At 38.7% G+C, this 14,725-nt stretch overlaps 2 protein-coding genes across 2 annotated transcripts in view; one reads left to right on the top strand and one right to left on the bottom strand.

Annotated features, from left to right (window-relative positions):
• ggt1b (gamma-glutamyltransferase 1b) overlaps positions 1-6,723 on the top strand; it is a 35,124-nt gene extending 28,401 nt beyond the window's left edge. The window contains exons 7-12 of the mRNA XM_060908350.1: positions 2,225-2,361; positions 2,675-2,862; positions 3,021-3,148; positions 3,284-3,396; positions 4,539-4,652; positions 6,577-6,723. Coding sequence (XP_060764333.1) covers positions 2,225-2,361; positions 2,675-2,862; positions 3,021-3,148; positions 3,284-3,396; positions 4,539-4,652; positions 6,577-6,723 — 827 coding nt within the window. The remainder of the gene's footprint in view (positions 1-2,224; positions 2,362-2,674; positions 2,863-3,020; positions 3,149-3,283; positions 3,397-4,538; positions 4,653-6,576) is intronic.
• A 4,758-nt stretch (positions 6,724-11,481) lies between these two features.
• Positions 11,482-14,725, bottom strand: part of ggt5b (gamma-glutamyltransferase 5b) — a 55,768-nt gene continuing 52,524 nt past the window's right edge. The window contains exon 13 of the mRNA XM_060909183.1: positions 11,482-13,607. Coding sequence (XP_060765166.1) covers positions 13,461-13,607 — 147 coding nt within the window. The 3' untranslated portion in view covers positions 11,482-13,460. The remainder of the gene's footprint in view (positions 13,608-14,725) is intronic.

The raw sequence follows: 14,725 nt of genomic DNA, 5'->3' as shown, positions 1-14,725 counted from the left end.
TTGGCTGTGGGTACTAAATGATTGTAATCCTGCTTATCTATTTTATTTTCATCGAGTAGTGGTTTTAGTAGTGCTTTAAGTTTCTTTTTCTTGTCTTCTGTTGGGTCTTTTTTTAATATTTCAAATGCGTTGTCACTGAGTAATTCATTCATTTTTCGTTCATATTCATCAGTGTCCATAATCACTGTTGTTCTGCCTTTATCTGCTGGGAGGATTGTGATATCTTTATTTTTAGCTAATGTTCTCATAGCTTTGGCTTCCTGTTTTGTGATGTTACTGGGAGGTGGTTTGGCCGTTTTCAATATACCAGCTATTGTGTTTCTTAGTGCTGCTTTTTGTCCCTGATCCTGTATTTTCTCACATGCTAACTCAGTTGCCAGAATGAATTCGTCGTGTGGTATATGGTTCGGTGTGACAGCGTAGTTGAGTCCTTTTGCTAGTATACTGCGTTCTGCTTGTGAGAGTTTGTACCTTGATATGTTATAAATCCATTTGTCGTTGATGTGTGCGTGCTCCGGTTCTGCCTTCTTTTTCTGTGCGATGAGTTTGTCCAGTTTTCGTATTTGTCGGGTTTTTGTCCCTGTGAATTCCTGTTCGTGTATGTCTGCCAAGTGTCCGTGTATTGCCATTTCCATTTTCTTGTTTTGGGGAAACCGGCGTTTGAAATTTTCCGTCTCTCTGTGTAGTTCGCTGTTGATATTATTTAGTTTATCCGTTGTGCACCGTATCCGTTCTTTTACCAGAGTCATCCGCACTTTCCTGATCACCTTTTCCGCGTTTCTGGTTGGAATCGGGTTCTTGATGTTCAGGCTGGCCGGTACGACTTCCTCATCCCGGCAGCGCAGATTGAATCTCAGGTGATTCCTGTAGCGGGCCCGTTTCCGTGTCAATCGCTCTAGGCGGCGAAACTCCTTGATGCTTTCGTCTCCGTAACTAATTCTTAATCTTTCGATTACGTTCATTATGTCTTATATTAAATATAGTTCGTTTTTTTTTTTTTCTTTTTTATCAGACATCTAATTTTTGGGTTTGTTTACCTGACATGTTTCGACGTACAACTTCCGTCTTCCTCAGAGTGACACACCTGTCAAACCACACACAACACTCCGTCAGATCCTGGTGCATCCCAAAGACAGAATACATCCGGACAACAGATGCAACACCATATATGAGATTCCATGTAAATTATGCAATAAAACTTATATTGGGGAGACAGGAAGGAGTTTCAACACAAGAAAACATGAACATAAGAAAGAGTGCGAAAAGGAGACAGCTACAAGACAAACCCGAACAATAAAAGAAAAGGCACAACAGGAAAATTATAAGTCAGCTATAACAGATCACTGTAAAAGGGAAAACCACATTATGGACTGGGGGAATGCCAGAGTCATCCGCACAGAAGATAACAAACATCAGCGCTGGATCAGGGAGGCCATAGAGATCCGTAAGCGAAGCCCGAGGACCATCAACCGGGATGAGGGAGCATACATGCTCTCCCATACCTGGAGTCACATCTTGCAGGGGACGAACAGACAGTATAAGGCGTGACCGACCTGTCAAACCAGACAGGAAGGCCATGCCTTCAGAAACAGCAGCTGATAAAAGATGCGTCACCAATTAACATCCGGTGACACTCTGAGGAAGACGGAAGTTGTACGTCGAAACATGTCAGGTAAACAAACCCAAAAATTAGATGTCTGATAAAAAAGAAAAAAAAAAAAAAAAAAAAAACCAACTATTTTTTTCTTTTGTGTTTTGTAAATGGGGCTTACCTTATGGGACCTCGAGTCCGTTAGTTTGCCTCTCATCTACGCGCATATTTAAGTTTTGTTAGTTATTTATTGTATGTCTCTGTCTTTTGTTTTTATTATTGTACTGTGTAAAGTGAGTAGATGAAATCCAATAAAAAAAAAAATACTGACTATCACATACACTAGCATACAGAGACTGTTTTGGGGACTTTTCATGGGAAGTCTAATTTCAATTTTGATCATCCTGCCCACTCCCACGGACACTCTGGACCAATATATAACAATATCAACAAATATGTAATGACTGTATGAAAGTTCTGTGCACATACATAGTATATGACCCCATGCATCTGCATGAAAATAAACACCACATGCCATGGTGACTTTTGGTTGGGTCCAACATGATCCCAGTCCAGATGCACACCCTCAGTCAGTGTTTGTGTGTTTTGATCACAATCTCTTTCCCTCTGCAGGTTATAACTTTACAGCAGACAGCATTTCCAACACTGAGAAGAAAATTCTCACATATCATCGTATAGTGGAGGCTTTCAAATTTGCATATGCTAAACGCAGCGTTCTGGGAGACCCCAAATTTCTTAACATCACTGATGTAAGTTCTGATGAAATTCAAATAAGAGCTACAATGCCTGAAAATGCCTTGTGTGTAACTACGATAAAGAGAATATAATTTTGAGCATTTTAAAATAATAGTTTTATTGCTAAAAATTACAAACCCTGGACACTGCTAAGTAATGAATAAAATGTTTAATTTAACTATAATTAACTATAATATACAACACCAAGAGTAAAATTATACAGAAAGAGTCCTCTTTAGTTGCCTCAGATTTTCCTGACCCTATTCTGTTCAATCTAATGTTATATTCATATATTTTACATACTGCTTTATCATATTACTTTCCCAGTTTATCCAGAACATCACATCGAAAAGCTTTGCAGATTCAATCCGGCAGAAAATCACAGATGACACGACACATAATGAGTGTTATTATGAACCTGAATATTTTCTTCCGGAAAATTATGGAACATCTCATATTTCTGTAGTGGATGCAGATGGAAATGCAGTCGCTGCCACCAGCACCATTAATCAGTAGTAAGTGGTCTAATGCACCATTTTAACTGTTTACTATCTAGCCAGCTAGCTGTCAAGATAGAACAATTTGGTTTTATGTTCTTATTCTTATGGTGAAAAGGTGTATGTAAAATATCTGTGTTTGTAATAATGATGTCTTCTCCTTTTTGTTTCCATAGTTTTGGCTCCAAAGTCATGTCCTCATCTACAGGAGTGTTGTTGAATAATGAGATGGATGATTTCAGTTCTCCTCTGATAACTAATTTATTCGGTGTTCCACCGTCACCTAATAACTTCATTGCACCACGTTAGTAAACTTTCTTCGTAAGATTTTTGGAGGAATTCAGAAACATGATCCATTTACATTTAATGAAATCTTGCTTTTGAGATGTTAACATATGTAGTGTATTTTGCTTATGTTGCACATGATTTTTATTTCCAGATAAGCGTCCCATGTCATCTATGTGTCCTGCGATCCTGCTTGATAAAGATAAGAAACTTAAACTGGTGGTTGGTGCTTCAGGAGGGACAAAAATCACAACAGCAGTTGCTGAGGTAAGTCGTAAGAAAGAAAGAAAGAAATTAGGAAGGAAATGAAGAAAGAAAGAATGAAATGAGGAAAGAAAGAAATGAGGAAAAAAGAAGGAAAGAAATGAGGAAAGAGAAAGAAAGAAAGAAAGAAAGAAAGAAAGAAAGAAAGAAAGAAAGAAAGAAAGAAAGAGAAATGAGGAAGAAAAGAAAGAACTGAGCAAAGAAAGAAAGAAAGAACTGAGCAAAGAATGAAAGAATGAAATAAAGAAAGAAAGAAATGAGGAAGGAAATAAAGAAATGAAGAAAGAAAGAAATGAGGAAAAGAAAGAAAGAACTGAGCAAAGAAAGAAAGAATGAAAGAAAGAAAGAAATGAGGAATGTAAAAAAGAAAGGAGGAAAGGAAGAAATAAAGAAAAGAGGAATGAATGAAATGAGGAAGAAAAGAAAGAACTGAGCAAAGAAAGAAAGAAAGAATGAAATGAGGAAGGAAAGAAAGAACTGAGCAAAGAAAGAAAGAAAGAACTGAGCAAAGAATGAAAGAATGAAATAAAGAAAGAAAGAAATGAGGAAGGAAATAAAGAAATGAAGAAAGAAAGAAATGAGGAAAAGAAAGAAAGAACTAGCAAAGAAAGAAAGAAAGAAAGAAAGAAAGAAAGAAATGAGGAAGGAAAGAAAGAAAGAAATGAGGAAAGAAAGAAAAGAAGAAAGAAAGAAAGAAATGAGGAGAGGAAAGAAAGAAAGAAAGAAAGAAAGAAAGAAAGAAAGAAAGAAAGAAAGAAAGAAAGAAAGAAATGAGGAATGTAAAAAAGAAAGGAGGAAAGGAAGAAATAAAGAAAAGAGGAATGAATGAAATGAGGAAGAAAAGAAAGAACTGAGCAAAGAAAGAAAGAAAGAATGAAATGAAGAAAGAAAGAAAGAAAGAAAGAAAGAAAGAAAGAAATGAGAGGAAAGAAAGAACTGAGCAAAGAAAGAAAGAATGAAAGAAATGAGGAATGAAAGACATTTCAGAAAAGAAAAAGAGGAATAAGAAGCAGTGTGACTCTCCTGCGCTCGCTTCACACAGAGTAATGAACAGAAGCGATCTGTAAATGCTTGTCAGGACTTATGCAGTTAATTGATTTTGATTGTGTTTGTTTGTTTGTTAAAGTAACGGAATTGTGTTTTAGGTCATTTTAAAATCACTGTTCTTCAACTACGATCTGAAGAAAGCCATTTCCAATCCCAGAGTTCATAATCAGCTCAGTCCAAACATCACTCTGATCGAGCCAGGCTTCGATGTGGTGAGTGAAAACAGCCATTAATTACTAGCATTAATGCAGAGCTGTATTTTTTTTTTGTCTGTACAGTTACACTGTAGAAATGAACATTTGAAAAAGAAGACACTGGATATATATTCTAATCTGAATTAGAAGTGGTGAATATGAATGAAATCTTAAATACTGCCTTTTTATTAGGGTGTAATTTCTATATTTGCCACAGACCAACCAAATTATACAAAATAGCATTTAAATAAAGAAACTGAAATCTTTGTGGAAAGTGCTCATTGTCAAATCCTAATGTGACTAAATGAGTGCTACACTGTGTGGCTAAAAGTATGTGGACACCGGGTCATCAGACTCATATGTGCTTGTTTAATATCCCATTCCAAAACCATGGCCATTAATAGAGTTGGTCCCCTCTATACTGCTATAACAGCTTCCATTCTTCTGGGAAGTATTTCTACTGCATTCAGGAACGTATCTGTGGGACTTTGTGTATTTAGCCACAAGAGCATCTGTCAGCTCATGCACTGATGTCACACAAGAAAGCCTGTCCTGAAATCAGCGTTCCAATCAGTATCCCAAAATTGTTCAGTAGGATACCATGCCTTTATAGGCTTTGCTTTGTGCACAGGGGCATTGCCATATTGGAACAGATTTGGGATAAGCCTGTTAGCTCTACTGAAGGGAAATCATAATGCTACAACATACTAAAAACATTCCAGACAATTGTGGCAACAGTTTGGAGAAGGCCCACATATGGGTGCAATGGTCAGGTGTCCACATACATTTGGCCATATAATGTATAATAAAGGTAGGCGCACTTGAGGGGTGGAGCAGGGTGTAAAACTGTTAAACCTATAGACAGAACACTCAGATAGTTCTACTGTAAAACATAAATATGTGGTCCCTAAAGTGCCTAATTAGAGTGATAACGACATGGATTTTCTGATGAGATTAGATCTCGGTTGTTCCAATAAAAAGTAATTTCAAACATTTCTCAGTTTACTACACGTTTAATAATAATAATAATAATAATAATAATAATAATAATATACCCAAGCCGGTACTCGAATCAGAGAGGACTAAGATACTTGGGATTTTAAGATCCAAACAGACAAACCAATCGAAGTTAATTGACCAGATATTGTAGTACTTGACAAGGAGTCTAGAAAGTGTTGCATCATAGATGTGGCATGCCCATTTGACACAAGAATCTACAGTAAAGACAAGGAAAAGATCGAAAAGTACCAAAACCTTAAAAGGGACTTGAAGAGGGTCTGGAAGTTGAAAGATGTCAGGATTGTTCCAGTTATAATTAGCGCCCTGGGAATCCTACCAAGAAGTTTAAAGAAATTATTGGAAGAGCTAGAAGTGGTTAAGGGCATTGAGCTTATGCAGAAGTCAGTTTTGCTGGGATCAGCAAGGATAATCCGCAAAGTTCTAGATATGTGACAAGAATGCAGTACCCAAGGCCACAGGAAGTGGCTCAATACCTATCCCAAGAATACCGGCTTGCTAGGTTTATTCTTAACTTGCTGTGAATTATCTTTTGCATAATAATAATAATAATTTCTGTTGCGCCTTTCACAATCCCAAGGTCACTTTGCAGGAGAAGGGAAAAAAGACTAAGCAGTAAGAGAGGAAGAGAAATGTTCATGGAAGAGATAAGCCTTCAACTGCGATTTGAAACATTTATTGATTCGTTTGCTACTACACCTTAATTAGAATTTCAAATTAAGAGTATTTAAAATTAAATAAATGTGAAAAATTATATTATACAGTATGCCCAAAAACGTTTGGTTGGGAGTATATTTCCAGGTGAATTGTGAAAGACAAGAAAACAGAAAATTATATTCAAAATGACCTTACATTCAAACTACCCTCCTTTCTTGCGTCTATGTAAATATTATATGCAGTGTGGCTAATTCAGTCTCTTATGCAGGCTGTAATGGAGGGGCTTATCAAGAAACATCACCTGATGCAGAATTTGACGTCAATGGGTGCTGTGGTTCAGGCGATCCTGCAAGAAGAAAACCGTCTATACGCTGAATCCGACCCTCGAAAGGGAGGATACGCTGCAGGATATTGACATGCCTCATTCTGCCTCCTGTTTAGCCATGATGTGTCCTATCATCTGTTTAGACTTTATAGCATTAATGATATTAAAATGATCAAACTGTCATGTGACCTTAAGGAGTTTTATTGGTGTAAGGAGAGCCATAGGTGTGGCATTGCAGACAGAGGTTTAACTTCAGACATCTGAATAATGTCTTTGTATGTGACTAAACAATTTAAGTTAAAATTCAAGTCTTAACCCTGAATGATTCAGACACATTTACTTCTTTTTCAGTTTTTATCATAGCTCTGCTTGTAGTATAGACTTGTTATAAGTATGTATAAGCAGAGGCACCAAAACATGTATAGTGTGAGGCACCAAACACCGTGGTTTCAAAAAGTAGTCATTTTATTACGCGGGTAAATACACATTTGTAGATTGTTCCATATAGTGTTCCAAAACACACATGTATGCCACACAACAGATATAACCAAGATCAATAAACCAAAAGTCACATTAAAAAATCCATACAATCCATAATGTTTGTAAAGATTTTAGTACTCACTACTGGTGCAATTTTGTATATTGTTTTTTTTTTTTCTGATTATGTTTATTTCCTTGCCATTTTAAGTCTGGCACTGATGTACTCCATGGGACAGCAAAGAACAATAACTGCATGGCTACTATAAAAAAACAACAACACACACACACAAAAAAAACAAGGCTAACATTCATACTAATGCAAAAATGGACAACTTGTCATTTGACTATACAAGTCCTGCTAGATACCAAAAGAAACCCCTATATATATATATATATATATATATATATATATATATATATATATATATATATATATACAGTGGTGCTTGAAAGTTTGTGAACCCTTTAGAATTTTCTATATTTCTGCATAAATATGACCTAAAACATCATCAGATTGTCACACAAGTCCTAAAAATAGGTAAAGAGAACCCAGTTAAACAAATAAGACAAAATATTATACTTGGTCATTTATTTATTGAGGAAAATGATCCAATATTACATATCTGTGAGTGGCAAAAGTATGTGAACCTCTAGGATTAATAGTTAATTTGAAGGTGAAATTAGAGTCAGGTGATTTCAATCGATGGGATGACAATCAGGTGTGAGTGGGCACCCTGTTTTATTTAAAGAACAGGGATCTATCAAAGTCTGATCTTCACAACACATGTTTGTGGAAGTGTATAATAGTACGAACAAAGGAGATTTCTGAGGACCTCAGAAACAGCATTGTTGATGCTCATCAGGCTGGAAAAGGTTACAAAACAATCTCTAAAGAGTCTGGACTCCACCAATCCACAGTCAGACAGATTGTGTACAAATGCGGGAAATTTAAGACCATTGTTACCCTCCCCAGGAGTGGGAGACCAACAAAGATCACTCCAAGAGCAAGGCGTGTAATAGTCGGCGAGGTCACAAAGAACCCCAGGGTAACTTCTAAGCAATTGAAGGCCTCTCTCACGTTGGTTAATATTAATGTTCATGAGTCCACCATCAGGAGAACACTGAACAACAATGGTGTGCATGGCAGGGTTGCAAGGAGAAAGCCACTGCTCTCCAAAAAGAACATTGCTGCTCATCTGCAGTTTGCTAAATATCACATGGACAAGCCAGACAGCTATTGGAAAAATGTTTTGTGAAGGATGAGACCAAAATAGAACATTTTGGTTGAAATGAGAAGCCTCATGTTTGGAGAAAGGAAAACACTGCATTCCAGCATAAGAACCATATCCCATCTGTGAAAGATGGTGGTGGTAGTATCATGGTTTGGGCCTGTTTTGCTGCATCTGGGCCAGGACGGCTTGCCATCATTGATGGAACAATGAATTCTGAATTATACCAGTGAATTCTAAAGGAAAATGTCAGGACATCTGTCCATGAACTGAATCTCAAGAGAAGATGGGTCATGCAGCAAGACAATGACCTTAAGCACACAAGTCGTTCTACCAAAGAATGATTAAACAAGAATACAGTTAATGTTTTGGAATGGCCAAGTCAAAGTCCTGACCTTAATCCAACCGAAATGTTGTGGAAGGACCTGAAGCAAGCAGTTCATGTGAGGAAACCCACCAACATCCCAGATTTGAAGCTGTTCTGTATTGAGGAATGGGATAAAATTCCTCCAAGCCGGTGTGCAGGACTGATCAACAGTTACCAGAAACGTTTAGTTGCAGTTATTGCTGCACAAGGGGGTCACACCAGATACTGAAAGCAAAGGTTCACATACTTTTGCCACTCACAGATATGTAATATTGGATCATTTTCCTCAATAAATAAATGACCAAGTATAATATTTTTGTCTCATTTTTTTAACTGGGTTCTCTTTATCTACTTTTAGGACTTGTGTGAAAATCTGATGATGTTTTAGGTCATTTTTATGCAGAAATATAGAAAATTCTAAAGGGTTCACAAACTTTCAAGCACCACTGTGTGTGTGTATATATATATATATACTTTCAAGCACCACTGTGTGTGTGTATATATATATATATATATATATATATATATATATATATATATCCACATTCAATGGATATGAACAATCATGCTCTGATTGGCTACTCTAGTACTAGGCTATCAGCTCATATACTGTGAGTAGGGAAAAACAAAATGGCAGCATGCATCAAGTCAGATATATCACTTTATCAAGTATTTAAAAGAAATAAAAATAGCAAAAAGAATATAGTTTTTCTCCCCAATCTCCCCTGTTCCACACTCCAGCCCAGTCGGTGGCCCCTTTAATTTGGTTTGCCAACCGCCATAAAACCCTAAAGAAGAAGAAGAAAATGGCGGCGCATGTTACTGAACCAACTGAGGACGAAATAAAAACTCTACTCGAAAACAAAACCCCCAAAAATACAAAATAAAGCAACAAAATATGGAATAAAAGTATTTGATGGTAAGAAGATATCTATTATTTTTCAAGAATTATTATAGCATTTTTCACAAATTGCTCCTGTTATTTCGCCGGTTTGTTTACATTCTAAGCGGAAATGATTTTGTCGGATGTTTTGTACAAAGTTTTTATTTATCGAATTTGCAAAAAAGAAAAATAAAAATGCTCTATTTGTCAAAATCCAGTGAATGTGGATCGAATAAAACAGTTATTCCACTCAATCTCGTCATACCGACATAATAGCCGACAAGGCATATAGCGCCAAGTTGGCTATCAGCTCATGTACGACTCGATTTTGTGGAATAACTGTTATATATAATAATGAAGTTTAAAAATCAGTCCAGAAACTAAACAGTGACGTCATGATTATGTAAAAGTATACAAAACAGTGTAGAAACATTATACAAAAGTATAAGCCTGCATGAAAAACAGTCTAAAGGTCACATTTACATTCACTTGAGGCATACTCTATAATTTGGCTCAGTTTGGTTTATTTGCTGCTCTATGTGAGGTATTTTGAGCTTTTCATAGTTAATTGAACAGAATCTGCTCCGTGATTTTGAATTTTTTGTGGATGGTATTTTTTTCTGCTTCACATCAGATCTGTCTAGTGTAGTAATGTACTGGCAATAAGAAAGTCACAGTCAGATGTAGTGTTCTATTAATATCTATTAAGATCTCTATCTGTTAAGACCTCTGAGAAATTAAACACTGAATGCAAACCATTGCTTGTGGACTGGAAATGTTGTGACAACTGTAGGGGCCCACAGCTAGAGGGCACCCCTTAAAAAAATCCTGTAGTGTGTATGAATATATTTATTGTACAGAATTCAATAGCAAATAAAATGGAGTTTTTTGCAAACAGAACTATTCTTTGGGAAAGTCTGGATTTCCTTGCTACATTCTTGCTTTTTGTGCTTGATTTTTCGTATCAGAAGGGACAGGGCCATCAGAAGGCATAATGGTTTTCATTTTGCAAAGGTGCCAAAGTTGTGAGTGAGATCACCACTACAGTGCAGGGAGTTTAGGGGGGTCATTTCACTGAGAAATCTTCCCGGAAGACCGAGCTGCGATCTCAGAGCGTGGCTTGGTCGCCGCAGGTCGTATGCAGTCGACGGTTGAACAAGGGTTGGTCACGCGTTGGTCTTCCGTGGTTGCACGTAGTCAAGGAATGGTCTCCCCAACAAAGAGATCGTAGCTCGGATTTTTGACATGTCAAAAAACTGAGCCTCGACCTAAATGTCGCACAGAGAGCGTCGAAATAGCGAACAAGGTCGAGGAAAGGATGCATTGGTCGAGAGACAATCGAGGCTAGAACGGGGATGAGCGATGCTCAGTCTTCTTGAGTGAGAACTGATTGCGCGCATGGTTGTGCTGCTCGGCCCGTCCTCGACACTCACTCGATCCGTGCGATCTAGCTTCACTCTTTTGCGATCAAGCCTCGCTCCGCGCAACCTGTCCCAGACCTTCCCTAGACCCGTACGCTCCCTATTCTTCCCATGGGCATGATTGGATTCTAAATAGGATTAAGGTGCGACCTACTTCCAGGGATGCAAACGGCGCGCCTTTTGGTGGATGCCGCCTTTTTCACGGCTGAATCGCGCAGATCCGAATTTTTTTTTTAGGGGGGGCGTTGGAGTGTCTGATTATAATTTCAAAGTAAATTCTGTATTAAAATTACTAAATAAGCAAATGCCGTTACAGTCCATGAAACATAGGAAGTATAAGTATGAGAAGAAAACAGTAAATCAGAAAGCTGTGCACGTTTGCGCAGCTTTCGCGCAAACGTGCGCAGCTTTCTAATTTACTGTTTTCTTCTCATACTTATACTTCCTATGTTTCATGGACTGTAACGGCATTTGCTTATATACAGAATTTACTTTGATGAAATTATAATCAGACACTCCAACGCCCCCCCTAAAAAAAAAATTGGATCTGCGCGATTCAGCCGTGAAAAAGGCGGCATCCGCCAAAAGGCGCACCGTTTGCATCCCTGTACTTCAACCAATAAAGATCGACCATCGCTTAAGTTGCGACCTACCTTCGCCTAATCCTATTAAAGCTACGCGTACTGAATGTCATATAAATAGGGCGCATAAAGAGGATTAAGGTGCGACCTACTTCAACCAATAAAGATCGACCATCGCTTAAGTTGCGACCTATCTTCGCCTAATCCGATTAAGCTACGCCTACTGAACGTCATATAAATAGGGCGCAATAGCATGATGCAGAGCGATTGGGTCCATGTTGTCCCTTCGGAGGCTGGTCAAAAACTGATGGTCGGCCACCGATCGCCGGGCCTTTTTATACGGTCACAGTGGGTCGCACACAAATCCAGGCGACCATGACAAATTTGCGCATAGCTCAGGCGAGAATCTGTCTAGAAAAGATAGAGAATTGAGCATACAGAGCGAGGCTAGAATGTTTATATCGCAGGCTAAATCATATTGATCGAGGGTACGTTGCAACTCGTACGTAGCTAGATCGGCCAAGATTGAGCCTTGATCGGCCGAGGTCGCGCACTTGCGAGGATATATTGCAGAGATCGACGCTATGTCGCAGATTGGTTGAACAGAACGAGCCTTGGTCGTGTTAAGATCGCATCAGATCGAGTGGATAGATGCAAGTAGAGTGTATGTAAAGCGTCTACAGAGCGTATAGGATGCAGGCAGAGCATACACATCGAAGGTCGAACGAGATAACATCGAACATAGAGCGTACACAGAAAATAATGGGTTTAGGTCGCACGGATTTTGCCCGTGACTACGGGAAAACATAGCTGCGATCATAGTTGCGCACGGTTTTTCCAGATCGTACTCGGTGAAATGAGGGGCTTAGAGCAGGGGTGTCCAAACTGATCCATAAAGGGCCATGTGGCTGCAGGTTTTCATTCCAGCCATGCAGCAGCACACCTGATTTGGCTCATTCAATCAACTGAACTGTCTTCACACAGTCAAATACTTGCAGCCACACCCACCCTTGTTTAAAGGGTGGGTGTGTCAGTTGATTGAATAAGCCAAATCAGGTGTGCTGCTGCATGGCTGGAATGAAAACCTGCAGCCACACGGCCCTTTATGGATCAGTTTGGACACCCCTGGCTTAGAGGGACCATTTTGTGTTATAAAATTGTCAGTTGTTCCTATGGCAATAACTGGCATGCTCAGTGATTTGAGGTACTATGCAGTAATATGTCATTTTTATTAGCGTTACTGTCCTACTGTATTAGTATGACATAAACCCAGGACATTATACCTCCTTGCCCTGCCAGGAAAGGTCCCTCTCTCCTAGTACTAAACTACGTAGCAAAACCTTTCTGTTTACACAGTGTAAAGCAAACTCTATCTAAGAACCATTGCAAAGTCTTGCCAACTCTTAGTGTGAGTACATTCTGAACCTTGTACACATTGCATTTTATCTTTTGACCTTTGCTTCCTGGATTTGCACATTGTGTTTGATAAATGCCCTCCTGATAACCTTAATTTTTGAACTTTATATTAGATTGTCACCTAATCTACCTCCAGCAGATGGATCCTTAAACCTGTTTTGGGTCTTGTGCGTTACAACTAGATAGTTAAGATTCACTGATTAAATGAAAATACATGTAACATGTCCTTGTCATGTTATTTTACAGTAAAATACTATATAAACTCAGTTCTCTGTATTAGAGTGCTACATTACATTAAACACTCTACTATAAGGAATACGTAGTAGGCAGACATTGACAGTATAACAGTATAATATGGACAAGGTATGATCTAGATCCTTTACAGTCAAATTAAAGAGCTGTAAGTTAAAATGTGAGTTGAGTCTCGAAGGAGATGTTGCTCCAGTGTGATCAGTAACCTGATGCTTTTCCATTTTTCCTTTCATCAGAGAAAGCAGTGATGCAGCCATCCTCTTTCATTATGCCATTCACATGGTGAAAAGAAAGGGTATCATTTGTTATATTATGTTGAAAATACCGTATGGCTGCCTTCATCGACTGTAAAAGACAAAGAACATTCAAGGGATTAACCAGGAAATTTTGAAATTACGGGGTTATAAAAGGTCATCATTATACATTAATACAAGATGTTCTAGACGAAAAAAATTAATCAGACTTTAGCGTAAAAAACATGTTAAAGTTGTAACATCGGTCCATTGGGCCATTTCCCCATGTGTAGTCGTACTGGATTAGCCAGATACATCAATGTATTCGGAGACGAAAATGAGGGTGATGCTGCGTGATTCCACATGTCTTCCTTATTTCATCCTGGATCCACCATTGCATGCAGCTACCGTCTATTTTTTCAAGCATTATTTTGTCTGTGTATTACATTTTAATTAGTATAATTCTAGTGGGGGCGGCACGGTGGTGTAGTGGTTAGTGCTGTCGCCTCACAGCAAGAAGGTCCGGGTTCGAGCCCCATGGCCGGCGAGGGCATTTCTGTGCGGAGTTTGCATGTTCTCCCCGTGTCTGCGTGGGTTTCCTCCGGGTGCTCCGGTTTCCCCCACAGTCCAAAGACATGCAGGTTAGGTTAACTGGTGACTCTAAATTGACCGTAGGTGTGAATGTGAGTGTGAATGGTTGTCTGTGTCTATGTGTCAGCCCTGTGATGACCTGGCGACTTGTCCAGGATGTACCCCGCCTTTCACCCGTAGTCAGCTGGGATAGGCTCCAGCTTGCCTGCGACCCTGTAGAACAGGATAAAGCGGCTAGAGATAATGAATGAATGAATGAATGATAATTCTAGCGGTTTGTGGAGTCGTGTCTTCGTCTATATCTTCTTAAAGATGGATAAATGCACCGCCTACAAGTGTAAAAACCATGATTCGGGACCCAAGAAAACACTGGGACTGACATGGTATCATGGTTATCCTTTGAAGGAACCATGACGTTTGGCTTTATCAAGTAAAGTGAGAAAACTTTACTCCTGGAAAAAGCAGCAAATTGTGCAGTGAGCATTTTACAGAAGATTGTGGATTTGTGGAGTACTTGTATGAAAAAAAAAATCACTGAGAAGAAGCGAGACACGAGGCAGAAACGACAACTGAAGTTGGACGCGATCCCAACTTTGTTTCACCACAAAACACCGGTAACACGACAGCACACCGTGTCAC

The sequence above is a fragment of the Neoarius graeffei genome, chromosome 25 (assembly GCF_027579695.1).
Source record: "Neoarius graeffei isolate fNeoGra1 chromosome 25, fNeoGra1.pri, whole genome shotgun sequence".
NCBI classification, from domain to species: domain Eukaryota; kingdom Metazoa; phylum Chordata; class Actinopteri; order Siluriformes; family Ariidae; genus Neoarius; species Neoarius graeffei.
Note: the sequence above shows the minus strand (reverse complement) of the source record. Positions and strands in the feature narration are given on the sequence as shown.